The 14,351-nt window shown below is 40.3% G+C and overlaps 1 protein-coding gene across 1 annotated transcript; it reads left to right on the top strand.

The window, feature by feature from the left end:
* Positions 1 to 1,111: 1,111 nt before the first annotated feature.
* On the top strand, positions 1,112 to 2,049 carry LOC110674612 (protein D3-like). The gene is made up of 2 exons (XM_021838707.1): positions 1,112 to 1,842; positions 1,935 to 2,049. The coding sequence occupies exons 1-2, from the start codon at positions 1,206 to 1,208 to the stop codon at positions 1,985 to 1,987; spliced, it is 690 nt and encodes a 229-aa protein (XP_021694399.1). The 5' UTR covers positions 1,112 to 1,205; the 3' UTR covers positions 1,988 to 2,049.
* The last annotated feature ends 12,302 nt before the right edge of the window (positions 2,050 to 14,351 follow it).

Here is a 14,351-nt window from a genome sequence, read left to right as displayed (position 1 = left end):
CATCGACGATTCGTTCACGCTAAAAGAAATCCCAAAAGTAAGACTTTTGGTTGCCCCCGCAATTTGCACATCTTCATTTTCTTGGCATTAACGTCCCTACTGGGACAGAGTCTCAATGAACACTTCCACAGTTATTAACTGAGAGCTTTCTTTGCCAAAGTTGCTCTTTTCGCATCCGTATATCGTGTGGCAGGTACGATGATACTCTATACCGACCGGGAATCGAACCCGGGCACCTTCAGTATGGCTTTGCTTTGTAACCACGGACTCTAACCACTCGGCTAAGGAAGGCCCCTGCAATTTGTACATACACACTTTTTGGTATCTTCCTTCACAGGACAGACGTCCTTAGCGTGAGAAGAACCTCCGCAAATCATACATTTAGCATCCATGCGGCAATGTTATTATGACCCATTTTTGGCACTGAGTTGGATACTGAAAATTTCCTCCAGATTTCTGTAATTGTCACCATGTCACACAGAAATCGAACATAAGTCTAGTTTTTCTAAAGCTTTAATATTATTTGGATCTTTTTTGTTAAAGTGAACTAAATAATATTCTTGTGAAAGTTCTTTCCGAAGAATGCCATATTGGGTTCTCTTTTTTATAATGATTACTTGGACTGGGGAAAATCCAAGAAAATCATTTATTCCATTTTTGATCTCTCCAGGTGACTTACATTAACTTGAGAAACCTCTCAAGACGACTTCGAACAAACTTTCAGTGTTGTCGTCATAAATGAAAAAATGTTCTTCTTCTCTTCAAGATGTTCGAGAAGGATTTCGCGATCCGGGTTTCCGGGAAAACGCGACAGTCTTCTCTTTTTGTGAACCGTGTTCGGCTACTAACTGCACATCAATAACGCAAAAATAAAACGCTTCGAAAATCTTTTGACCATCTAGATTGCCCAAATGCCCCTTAGTGCGTCAGTAAGCAAAGATTGAGAAAAAAGTTCCTACTAAGCTACTCTTTTAGGCTAGAACCAGTTTCAATCCCTTCTTGAGGGGACCAGACGACGAAGCCGAACCATGGTACCGTGATCTGGCCCGCTTGCTGAGGCGGCCTTTAAAAGAAAGCCACCACCGCGGGGACGCGTGTTAGTCCTTTCCGATCGGTGAAACTGGTTAGTGGTGAAGTTGAACAAAAATCGCGCGCGCAAGAAAAACGTTCATTACCACGTTGTTGAGCACGTGCTGCCCGGGACAATGTTACGATTAATTACGACAGTTGCATCACTACTGTTGGTGCTCTTGATACAGATCCGCGGATCAGAGATTCTGAACGATGCCCACATCTATCGATCGTTTGCATCGAACGAGATTGTTCCGGATGTGGTGGACGAAGCGCCGGACTGTTGGCTTCGAGTTGCGTACAAAAGTGGTCGCGAAGCGGAAGGTGGCAATCGATTAACTCCGACCCAAACCAGAAGTGTTCCGTCGCTAAGTTTCAATACGAACGAGAGGTCGTTCTACACGTTGTTAATGACCGATCCCGATACCCCGAGTCGTGATGACCCGAGAGATAGGGAATTCGTGCACTGGGTCGTTGGTAACATCCAGGGGAACGATCTAGACCGAGCGGAAACTCTGGTGGAATACGTTGGAGCTGTTCCACCCAAGGGAAGCGGAATGCACCGGTTTGTGTTCCTGTTGTACGAACACGAATCTCGACTGAACTTCACAACGGAGGTGCGTCTCTCCAATCGCTGTCGCAACCCCCGGCGATACTTCTCCTCAAGGAACTTCGCCCAAAAGTATGGACTGACCAATTTGTGGGCGGGCAATTTCTTCCAGGCGCAGTACGATGACTACGTGGCGCAACTGCAGGGACAACTGTCCGAATGTACTGAGTATAGCGAGAAAATTGTTTTCTACGTGTGAATGTGTTCTCTGATCGATTGATGTTTTCTTCTCTGTGATTTGTGTTATTTCCAGGTACATCAGCCGATCTGAATGGCCCGAGGAATGGAACCGTGTTCGGCGGTTGAGTGCTCCGTGATTTGAATTAATGTGTTTAATGGATTGAAATATAAGTTGAATAAAATGTGAGAACAATCGTTTTTAGTGTTTGAACTGAAAGAAGTTTTTAGTGTATTTTGGAAACCAAGCAAGAAGTGCGAAACAATATAAGGACTCAGCCATTTTATAAAGTGGACACCTTGATTATGCTACATCTTTTTCATTTATTAATAAAATCATAATCTGTTTTGTGTATCGTTAAACTACTATTCTACAATGCTATGCAAATATAAGATCTAACAAAATGCTTCTGGTTGAAAAACTAAATACTTTTTTCCAAAACATTCTAAGAAAAGCTGTTCTTCAAAGTTAATGGTTTATCCATTCATGGCCAAATTTTCTGAAATACCGTCGTGCGGGGTCACATTGGTCCATAAGGGTGACTATTTTTACAGCAAGCTAAAGCCAGAATAATTAAGACAATGTGTCAATTTGCAAGAATACGTTATAAATAGCCAATAGATGGTCATAGATTAGCTTTTTGGCGCTCCTACTAATAATGAAATGTATCGAAAGAGGCGGTCAAAATCACCCCCTAGGTCCAATGTCACCCCGCACGGCGGTACCATCCTTTTACTCCCAGCAAAAAGTAAAGTCAAGTCAGCGTGTTCAAAATGTGTTTAGATTACTAAAGAAATTATATTTGTTTAATAGAGTGCTAAATCATAATTTTTAACCGCATTTCACTAAAAAATCTCATACTTTAACCCGTATAGGCCTGAGTGAAAGCAAAAATTCTAAAACCCTCACCGCTCAGCGAATTCTTAATGGATTCAAATGATTTTTTGTCAGTATACTGGCACGCATATCTGTGGACAGAGGAACGCGGAAATATTCATGTGGCCGGAGTTATTCCGGTGGATCAAAGGGTCAGGTCGGGTGAGAAGGATACTGTGCGTTTGTGCCCCTGAACGTAGGCAAATTTCAAATCACAGATAGTTTCCGGTATCGCCTATAATGTGGCTACTATATGACGGAATTTTAAGAAAATTGCATCAGTGTAAACCTTTTGAGAAACAATTAAATTGGATAACTATGAGTTTTACATTTGATTGATCCTATAAATGACCATTTTCGGGTCCCGGGACGCCTCAAACTTACGATAAGGTGGCCAATTTGTATCTGTACATCTGTGCCAAGCTTATGAGAACGTATTTTAGTGCACAATTATGTTTGATTTCTACTTTTCGAGAATTGAAACGGTTTAGTATTTAACCGGTTCTTCCGGCCATTACGTCCGAATGGCCACATCCGGTATATTTTAAACGGTGCAAAACTCTTCATTTATAACGTTGAACATCAGATATTAATTATTTATGCAAATTAAAATGATTGTCATTGCAAATAAATAAAGGTAACTTGGCATGTCCCAAAAAATAGTTCCTTTTTACCCGACTTGACCCAGTGACCCACTAGAATAACCCCAGCCATAGGAATATTTCCGAGTTCCTCTGACCACTTCTAGAAACTAGATATGTGGGCCAGTGAACTGACGAAAAATCATTTGAATCCGTTAAGAATTCGCTGAGCGGTGAGGGTTTTAGTATTTTTGCTTTCACTCAGGCCTATACGGGTTAAAGAACATGTACGCATATTTACCGACCTACAGCTGTTTATAAATTTTATCTCCACATATTTCGATGGGAAATGTCAGAATGACATATTATAAAAATACAACATGTTGTAATATAGATTATCACTTTTTTTTTTTAAATCACGCTAATTCACTGAATTCAAATAACCACGTCCCCTTTGAACTGTAATAAGTTAGTTGTTGTAGAAGCTTACGATAGATCACACAATACGATCTATGTGATGAATGAAGAATAAAGATAGTTGAATTGTAATGTTTGGTTTCCGCGTGTCATAGTTCGAAGATTTACAGTGTAATGTGACTAGAAAGTGGCATCAATCCGGGATTATACATGGAAAATAAATTTGATGTCATTGCAGAAATGTTGTCAATTTTGATGATTTTCATTGTGCTTCGAGAGGTCTTTTGAGAATAAAGTTTTTTTTTTATTATTGTGCTTTAAATATGGCATGGAAACTCAGCCACTCTTTGAAGGCATTAGTTATTTTTCATATAAAAACTTTATTTGTACTTTCGTCAGGACGTACATTAAACCTACAAATTTAACTCATTTCAGTTCCCTTTAAATTTATGACTTTTATGATATCTAGAAAATGGTTGCTCAAAAAATATGACTAGAGTCGTCATATTGATGATGCTTTTAAAGGCCAAGCCCTATTTAAAAAAAAATAGATTGTCGTTTTTTTTAGCCAATTACTAATGATCATTGATTTTTGATAATATTCAAAAATAGGTCATTATGAAGGGTTTTCTTTATGAGTTTGTAAAATATTAGTCGAACGATGTACAGCAAACAGTTTGCGATATCATTGATAAATCAAAAATATATAGCATGCAAAATGAGTCCACTTTATAGAATGAACAGTCCTTACTGAAGGGCCTTCCTTAGCCGAGTGGTTAGAGACCGTGGCTTAAAAGCAAAGCCATGCTGAAGGTGTCTGGGTTCGATTCCTGGTCGGTCCAGGATCTTTTCGTAATGAAAATTTCCTTGATTTCCCTGGGCATAGAATATAATCGTACCTGCCACACGATATACGAATGCGAAAATGACAACTTTGGCAAAGAAAGCTCTCAGTTAATAACTGTGGAAGTGCTCATAAGAACACTAAGCTGAGAAGCAGGCTCTGTCCCAGTGAGGACGATAATGACAAGATGAAGAAGTCCTTACTAGAATCGGTGTACCAATAGCCAGCGGCATTATTTTTACATCATAAGAAAGCTTTTCGCCTATAAAAGCACTATTTCTAATTTCTGTTCCTATAGTAGGGTCGGTGTTCCCTTAGTGGACAGTCCCCTATAGTCGCACTAGTGGCTTTTTACGGCCGTTTTGCTATAAATCTTTTCAAAACATTTTTTGACATGAAGGTCAGTAACTTTTTATCTAAGTACCATTGATACACAGCTTAATTTTGTTCAATAAATGATCGAAATAATTAGTTTTGCTTAAAATTTGAGCTCCCTTGCGCCTATAGTAAACCTATTGTTCCTATAGTAGCACTACTGAGAAAAACTATTTTTTTTATTATGTGAAATAATTGTTGAATTAAGAACTTTTTTACATCAAACGAAAGCTTTTGATCCACACTATGTAGGAAAAATATAAAAGTTTTGTAAAAATACGGTTTTGATGAGTATTTCGCCAACGCCGTGATGCTAGTGCTACTATAGGAACAGAAATTAGAAATAGTGCTACTATAGGCACATGTATTCCTATAGTGGCACAAGCGATAATAAATACAAACATTTGAGTTTTCGTAGTTTTCATATTTTTCCCACAAAACCAAGATAAAAAGCTTTCAGATGATGTAAAAATCATGACGCTAGCGTTATTTTTCGATTTTATACGAATTTTTGTTCTTAGCTATGCGGCTATTGGTACATCGACCCTAGCACTAGTTTCAAAGCGTATGAAAAATAAGAATCAAAATCTTATTTTTATAAAACTTATATTTTTCCTTTGATGAATACGTAAATTAAGTGAATTTAGGAACTCTTTTGGAATTTTTGCAAGCTAAGCCCACTTTTTCCTACGTCTCTTGATTTCGGTTTTGTCCACCTTGAAAAAGTAAATTTTGACGTAGGACTGCGCTTCATTTTTTTAACCTTCTGGCTGTCGCGCTGTTGTACTTTGTACAACAGCTGTGTTTAATATGCTATCATTTTGCAACAAAGATATCTATCGACACCAAACCAAAATGTATTCCTCAAGAATCTTCTTAAGAACAATACTCGACAGTATTTATTTACAGTATGACCCTCTATATTGGGGTAAAATCAACAAATGTACATAGAAGTCGCATAATAATGAACGCACTATATACGGTTCGAGTAAACCACAATTTGAAATCGGTATATCTCAAAATCTAGATAATTTAGAAACTTGGGGTCTTCAGCAAAGATGTTCTGGAGATGAAGCGCTATCTTATGGTACTTCATTTAATTCGGAATTTGACCGCTAGATGCAACTAGTGAGCATGGAAGTTTTACTTTTGTTTTGCAGATATTTCAGTATCCTGACCAGTGCTGGGAATGGTAATAGTAGTAGGCTTGAATTTCGCGAAAATCACGTGGCTTCCCCAGTACAGTAGTTCAAAAACGTGAATCTCATCAAGTACTTAGCCTAGGTTGGGTGCATGAATTTTCTAAATCGTTAGTGTCATTGAAGGCTCTAAATGCGGGAAATGCAGCGGGAAATAAAACATTTTTCTACAGTAATTTTGGGTTGCCCTTAGCAACGGGTGTTTTGCAATTTTCAAGGCTCGTTGCCTATAGCAGCGATAGGCGTGAGTTTCACTGGCTTCACTGACTGCGATTGGCTTTGTTTGGCTACTGTAGAATGAATTTCAGATTTTTTCCCAACCCTGATCCTGACCATTTAAAAAGATGGCGTCTTCGACAAAGTTGTTTAGTAAGTTAAGGACAATCATTGTTCGAACTAGTTGATTCAAAATTTTGCCACTAGGCGGCGCTAGTGAGCATGAAGCTTTTGTTTGCAGATATCTCAGGAGCCTGACCCCTTAGAAAGATGGCGTCTTTGGCAAAGTAGTTTAGTAACTCAAGGGCTATCATTATTTGAGTCAAGAAATAGGATGTTTTGCCACTAAGCGGGGCTAATAAGCATGATATTTTTGTTTTGCGAATACAGCAGGATCTTGATTTCTTAGATATGCACCTTCGGCAAAGTTGTTCAGAAGCTCAGGGGCTATCATTATTTTACAAAATCTCGAACTTTAAGGATTGAACAAAGAAAGAATTTGAGCTACTGAACAATTCTGCGGAAGACGCCATCTTTCTAAGTGATCAGGCTCCTGAGATATTCGCGAAACAAATGATTTATGCTCACTAGCGCAGCCTAGTGGCAAAATTTTGAACCAACTAGCTCAAACAATGATAGTCCTTGAGCTACCGAACAACTTTGCCGAAGACGCCATCTTTCTAAGTAGTCAGGATCCTGAGATCTGTGAAACAAAAATTTCATGCTCACTAGCGCCGCCTGGTGGCAAAATCCCGAATTTCTTGGCTAATAATAATGATAGCCCTTGAGCTACTGAACAATTTTGCCGAAGACGTCATCTTTCTAAGTGGTCAGACTTAGAGCGTTAATGATTAACGGATCGCAATGATTGATTAAGGCCGTGAACCGTTTCACCAGTTCGTTTAACTATTAGATAAAATTTGACATTTCAATAGTTATTTCCCCCTCAAATGGTTAAATTGAACATCGCAGTCGACCCATTTGAGCTTTGACAGTCGAGTAGTTATTTCAGAACAAAGTTGACAGATGGTTAGTTATTCTCAAATTCACGGGAGCAAAAAATAACTTTCGAACTGTCAAGTTTAACCATGCTCCAGAGCAGGGTTATTTCTAACCGGAGGGGAAATAACTATCGAGCTGTCAAATTTTAACTAAAAGTTAAACGAACTGGTGAAACGGTTCACAGCCTAAGCGATTAATGATTAAATTCAATTTTATCATGACTAATGATTATGATTAATGATTAAAATTTTTGAAGTCATGATTAATGGTTGTGATTGATTATTAAGCCAAAGTATGATTAATGATTATGATTAATGATTAAATTACAATTTTAGATTATTAGTGATTATGATTAATGATTAAACTCAGTATGATTAGTGATTATGATTAATGATTATGATTAACTCTTTACGTGCCTAATGTCAAATTTGATCAAAATTTTCAATTTTAAAATAGAACGTTTTTCAATTATCATTTATCGTTTTTATATTGAGAACGTCGCGACCCAGCCCGCACTATACAAATCTCGTCCAACAAGTCGTTGGCGAGTAGTGTGTGATTATTGAGTTGAAATCGAATTCAGGTTAACTTCTGCGTCCATGAGTCCTCTCGTGGTGTAGGGGTAACGCGCCCTATCTAGCGAACGTGAGTTCGATTCTTATCGAGAAGACGTGTGAATTTATTGCAAATTTCTCTTTTTCACACGTTTTCATTTTTTCCATTTAATTCAAATGCGAAGTGTATGTAACGTTTAGTTTTACGGTAGTTGTTCAGTTGTCTTCTAACGTAATTCCTTAAATATTAGGATTGCTGTTTGTCTTTAAAACTGCGGGTATTAATTCAAAAATTACAATAGTTCCAGATTCAATTACGGGGAGTACTGGAGTAGTCCCCCCTAAGAGTCCGTAGCCACTTTTATATCGAGTCCCAAAAGTTATTAACGATTAATCAAGCTTAATTGTTTTGCAGACAGAGTCTAAAGAAGTATGGTTCAAGAGCAGAGCGTAAGTTAATCATGATTTAAAAATTGATGATTAAACGAAAAATCACGATGAGAGCTATTTGATTCATATTTGAAGTGTACCGTTAGTGTACCGATAAATTTTCAAAAGAGTGATGCATTCGTTGCATACTTAAATGTGTTTTGGGCATTTCAAGTCAGTTAATCTTTGAATGATGGTAAATATTTCATCACTAAACAATTCAATTCTTTGAGAAATGTTGGGCGAAATCAGTTCGAACGTTGGCTAGAAATTTCCTCACGAGATCTTAATGAAAAACTGGAAAATATTGTTACAAACAATGTTTTAAAGAAATTTCTGCCCTTGCTTGATTTGAATCTAAATTACAGTAAAAATGGTTTGAGATTAAAAATTTGCTGAAAACAAAGTTCAAAAGATTTTATATCAGATTTATTGCTAATCAAGGCAAAAAACCATGTAATGTGTAACTTGTTCGTTGCATACTTCAAGACGTTTGGTGCATACTTTTGGGCATTTAATCATTAGCCTTTGAATGATTAACCATTAATCAATGATTATTTATAAAAGTAATGATTAAATGGCATCTCCCTAAGCCACCATCCACAAATTACGTTACCCAGACAAACAGAATGTACAATTGGATTTGAAACCACCTTTTACGTTATTTATTTATTTGACACCGTCTTGGATTCCTTTAATATACCACAGACTGTTCCTATTATCTAATATTCTTAATTCTACGTTTAAAAATCGTCTTGGACACGTTGAAATCAAATTGATCGTTTACATCATTGAAGCACTGGATGCAGCTAGTGAAGGGACTGTTTTGACCGTAACTGGTGCGGTGTGCACCCGTCGTTAAGAGATATCTTCCACGTAAATTTCTGCTCGATGCAAAGAACATTACATCGGTGAGAAGAGCAGAGCAGTCAATGTTTCCGGTTATGAGGTCAAATACGAACATTTGTTTCAACTTAGTTCGTCTTCGTGATAGTGTTTCGAGATCGATCAGTATGCAGCGGCTCTCATAATGAGGACGATTTTGCGGATCATTCCATGGAAGCGATCTGAGGGCGTAACGAATAAAGCTTCGCTGTACTTTCTCAATGCGAATTTCCAGTGTTGTATGGTAAGGCGACCAAACACATGCAGCATGTTCCAGAATGCTCCGCACCAAAGAGCAATACAAAGTTTTCAACGTGTACACTAGCCTTGGACACGGTTATATGAAAAATTTAGATTCTCGCTCCAGTCCACTTTTTGGATTGCATTTAGGACCCATAACAACTGTGCAAAATTTCAGCTCGATCGGAGAAACTATATTTTAGCGCCAGCCGTTCAAAGTTTGTATGGGATTTACTATGGGAAAACATACTTTTGCAAAGAAAAATCGCCAGAGGTCGCCCATTGACCTCTATAAAAATTCTGAACACAGATCTCGATAGGTATTTCTACGATGAACAACATTGCCAAAGACCGCAACGCAATCCGATGCTTGTAAAAAAAAGTTATTAAGCATAGACTATTCGGATAATTTGCCAGATTTTGTTATTATTGTTATTCCTTTAAGCCTGATTTGCTGCTAAAAAAGAATCGCTAAAGAAATTTCTCGTCGATTCCTTCCAGAAATTTTCTACAGCGGCTCCCATTTGAACTGACAATTCTTTCCAACTGCGTACTGCGATCAGAAAAATGCGTTTTCTTGATCGTTTACTTGCAGGAATTTCCCATGCATCAAGATAGGCCAAGAAATTACTTGTCAGCAGCGAATCAAGCTTTACGTGTTAATCAACGTCGCATTGCCAATAGGTTTTCATTGAATAACTTTTTTCACAAGTGTCGGATTGTTTCGCGGTCTTCGACAATGTTCTTCACCGTAAAAATACCTATCGAGGTCTGTGTTCAGAATTTTTATAGATGTCAATGGGCGACCTCTGGCGATTTTTCTTTGCAAAAGTATGTTTTCCCATAGTAAATCCCATACAAACTTTGAACGGCTGGCGCTAAAATATAGTTTCTCCGATCGAGCTGAAATTTTGCACAGTTGTTATGGGTCCTAAATGCAATCCAAAAAGTGGACTGGAGCGAGAATCTAAATTTTGTCCCACACTAGTGTACACGTCGTGTATTACGCCGTACAAAACCAAGAACTGAGAACGCTTTGGCTGTTATGATGTTGATATGTTCGTTGAATTTCAGCTTACTATCAATGATGACACCCAAGTCGTTAATCGTATTGACACGGTCTAAGCAAATACCATTGATTTTGTATTCAAATGGAAAGCAGGATAGACGACGTGTGAAAGTGATGGTTTTACATTTGCTAATGTTAAGCTGCATACCATTTTCCAAACACCAGAGATGAAGTTCGTCGATGTCAGCTTGGAGCTCGCAGCAGTCCAAGGTCGAGGAAATTATCCTATACATCTTAAGATCGTCAGCGTACAATAACATCGTTGATTTTAGACGTTTCGATGCGGTTTTCGATTTCTCTTGAAAGGAAGTTTGTGTAACACATCAAATTGGACACTGTTGAACGCTTCTTCATAAACCCGTGTTGTCGGTCCGAAATCAAGTGCCGGGTAGCGTTGTACAAAACGGTATGTATTATCTTCTCAAATACCTTGGCAACACAGCATAATATGGAGATACCGCGATAGTTTTCCACGGAGGTGTAGTTTCCAGATTTGTGGATGGGAGTTATCGATGAAGTTTTCCAAACAGTATGGAATTTCTTCTCATTGAGAGATCGATTGAAGATTATGCTGATGGGTATGGTACATATGGTTTTATGACATGATTATTCGTCTACATATTGTGAAACTGTAATAAAGCTGATCTTTTAATACTTTTTTTCAACCTGCTGATGTATGTAAGGGCTTGTTCATAAATTTCATAACGCTGAAAAGGGTGGGTGGGTATTCTAAAATGGTTACAGCTCATACAAAATTTTAAAAGCATTAATACAAACAGCGTTACAAGGGGGTGGGTGTCAAAAATGGCTATTTTCAGCGTTATGAAATTTGTGAACAAGCCCTAACCTTGTTTTGAGCCAGTGGAGATGCATGCGCCTGTAAATCGGAAGGTCCTGAGTTGGAGCCCCGGCATCACAACAATGGTTAATCGAATTATAAGGTACACAGATTTTAGTATGTAATAAATTGTACAAATGAATACAATTTTTCCATTATAAAAAAATGTTAAAGAAACATCTAAGAATCCTCTTTGGGTACGATTATATACTGCTTCGCGACTAAAAATGGGTGAACCAACGTGCGAAGTTCAAATTTTGACCAACTTTGCCGCGTCGCGAGTCACTTCGCTATAGTGCGCACCTATGTCCTTCGCCGTGTGCATTATGCGCACTAGTGAGAATCGAGTCGCGACGCGGCAAAGTTAGTCAAAACTCGAACTTCGCACGTTGGTTCACCCATTTTTAGTCGCGAAGCAGTATACAACCTATTCTATAAACAAATGTGAAACCCATTTCAGTCGAATAAAGCACCAAAACCAAACGATAGTCAGTGATTTTCGATAGCGATCGATATAGATTCGTTTTGAACCGTTAGCGATCGCCATCGTTGGTCAAAGATCTATAAAGAATTATGAAGACTGGTTGGTCGGGTCAGCCTAAATTTATACACGCAAAAAAATTGTGCGATAAAAACTACCATTTTATGACGGCAGGCAAAGTCCGGAGGCCAGTGGAAAACACGACGTGTGCGGAATTTCGGAAACGATCTATTCCCGGGGGAAACTATTTGAACTCGCGGAATACGATCAACACAGAAACTTTATTCAAAGCGTTAAAAATAAGAAATACGTGGTACTATGGACGCGTACGTTTCAAAGACTAAAATATGTAGCGAACTGTCAGTGAGTCTTAATATAAAAAGTTATATGTGTGCGTACGGCAGGTACGCATAGGTGGATATAGGTGTGTAACAGCGCAAGGTTCGGTAAGAAGAGGTACGCATTGCACCGTCCAACACTCCCCCTCAATGCGGAATCTCTGCAGCAAACTTCAGTCCTAGAAGCTCGCAGGACTCCTGATGTTTTAGCGGACCAAGGGGCTTGGTCATGATGTCAGCGGTCATACGATCGGTCGAGCAATACTGGAGCTGTATCATCTTCTTCGCACATAAGTCCTGTACGAATCGTTCACGAGTGTCAATGTGCTTGGAGCGACGGCTGGTCCGTTCCGATCGTACAAACGCCAAGCACCCCTGGTTGTCCTCCATTATAACTGTTGGATGATCTTGATCTTCGCCGAAGTCGTGGAGTAGCTGTCGCAGCCACAGCGCTTTTTGGCGTATTCAGCCTCCATGGATGAAAGGGTGACGGAGATTGACGACGACTTGCCCACGAAATTGTGCCGCCTCCAAACTGGAACACCATTCCGGATTTAGAGCGGCGACTTTCAGCATCACCAGCCCAATCGGCGTCGGAGAATCCGACTAGCGGTTGTTCAACAGCTCCTCCCAACTGCAACTGGTAACTTCGGGTCTTCTTCAGGAAGCGCAGTACGCGCTTCGCTGCCGTCCAATCGATTTCTCTCGGTGCACTGAATCTTCTTCCCAAAATTACAGCGGACGCTGCGATATCCGGTCTTGCAACAACGGCCAGGTAGAGCAAGCCACCCACAAGACTGCGGTAGCTCGTCGGATCGTCGAATGATTTTCCAGAATCGGTCAGTTTCAGATACCCGGAATCCATTGGTGATTTGGCGGGCTTCGCCTCGTTCATTCCGTGCGCCTGCAGCAATCCGTCGATGTAGTTGCGTAAACCAATCTTAAACACTGGTGCCTTCACGTCGTACTTCAACACCAAGGAAATGTCGCACTTCCCCTAGGTTGGTTAGCTCGAACTCCGCATTCAGTTGCTCCTGGATTATCTTGAGTTCGGTCACATTCGTTGAAGCCAGGAGCAGATCGTCTACGTACACCAGCAACAGGACTTTTGTCTTGCCGGCGCCGCGAATGTAGAGGCAGGGATCTGCGACTGCGGCCTTGAATCCGTTTTTCACGAGCACTTCATGCAGGCGCTTGTTCCAGCAGCGAGCGGACTGACGCAAGCCGTAGATGCTGCGCTGGAGCCTGCACACCAACTCCTCGTTTCCGGCCTTCACGTATCCTGGGGGTTGACGCATGTAGACCTCCTCCTCGAGCGTCCCATGCAGGTAGGCCGTCTTGATGTCAAGATGCTGAACGATCATGTTGTGTTTTGCTGCCACCGTCAGGAACGTACGGAATGTTGCTTGAGTAGTAACAGGGGCAAACACTTCACCTACATCGACTCCGTATCGTTGCGCGTAGCCTTGGGCTACTAATCTGGCCTTGAATTTCACTATACGGTTTTCTTCGTTTTTCTTCGTTTTGTAGACCCACCTCGATCCGATGACCTTCCTTCCTTCGGGCAACTTCACCAACTGCCATGTTCCGTTGATACGATGAGCTTCCAATTCTTCTTCCATGGCTTTGCGCCACACCGGATCCGCTAGAGCTTCCTTCACACCGACCGGTTCTTCTACTGCACACGCTTCAATGCCTGCAACGTAGTCCAGCTCGTAAACGTCGAAATGCTTCGGTAATGCACCCCGATTTGACCGTTCCGATCACGCACGTGCACGTACGCCTGGCTCCCGAAAACCCGAAGATGACTTAAGTTCGGCTTCCGGTTCCACCACATCTGGTATGGTGTTGTCTGGATCGATCTGGAAGGCAGCCTATTTTGAATATAAGTGGCGGTGAGCATCGCTTCGCCCCAGTAGCGCTTCTCCAAACCCGCGTCTATCAGCATGCACGTCGCCATTTCTATCAGGGAACGATTTTTACGTTCGGCGATGCCGTTTTGTTGAAGGGGGGTAAGGGGTCGTAAACTGGGGTTGAATTCCCTCCGATTTGTAGAACGCTCGGAGTTCACGGTTGTCAAATTCTCCCCCTCCATCGGAGCGCACAACGCGGGGTTTGCGCCCAAAAATATTGCTCACCCAGCGCACA

This window comes from Aedes aegypti, chromosome 1, assembly GCF_002204515.2.
Source record: "Aedes aegypti strain LVP_AGWG chromosome 1, AaegL5.0 Primary Assembly, whole genome shotgun sequence".
NCBI lineage: Eukaryota > Metazoa > Arthropoda > Insecta > Diptera > Culicidae > Aedes > Aedes aegypti.
Note: the sequence above shows the minus strand (reverse complement) of the source record. Positions and strands in the feature narration are given on the sequence as shown.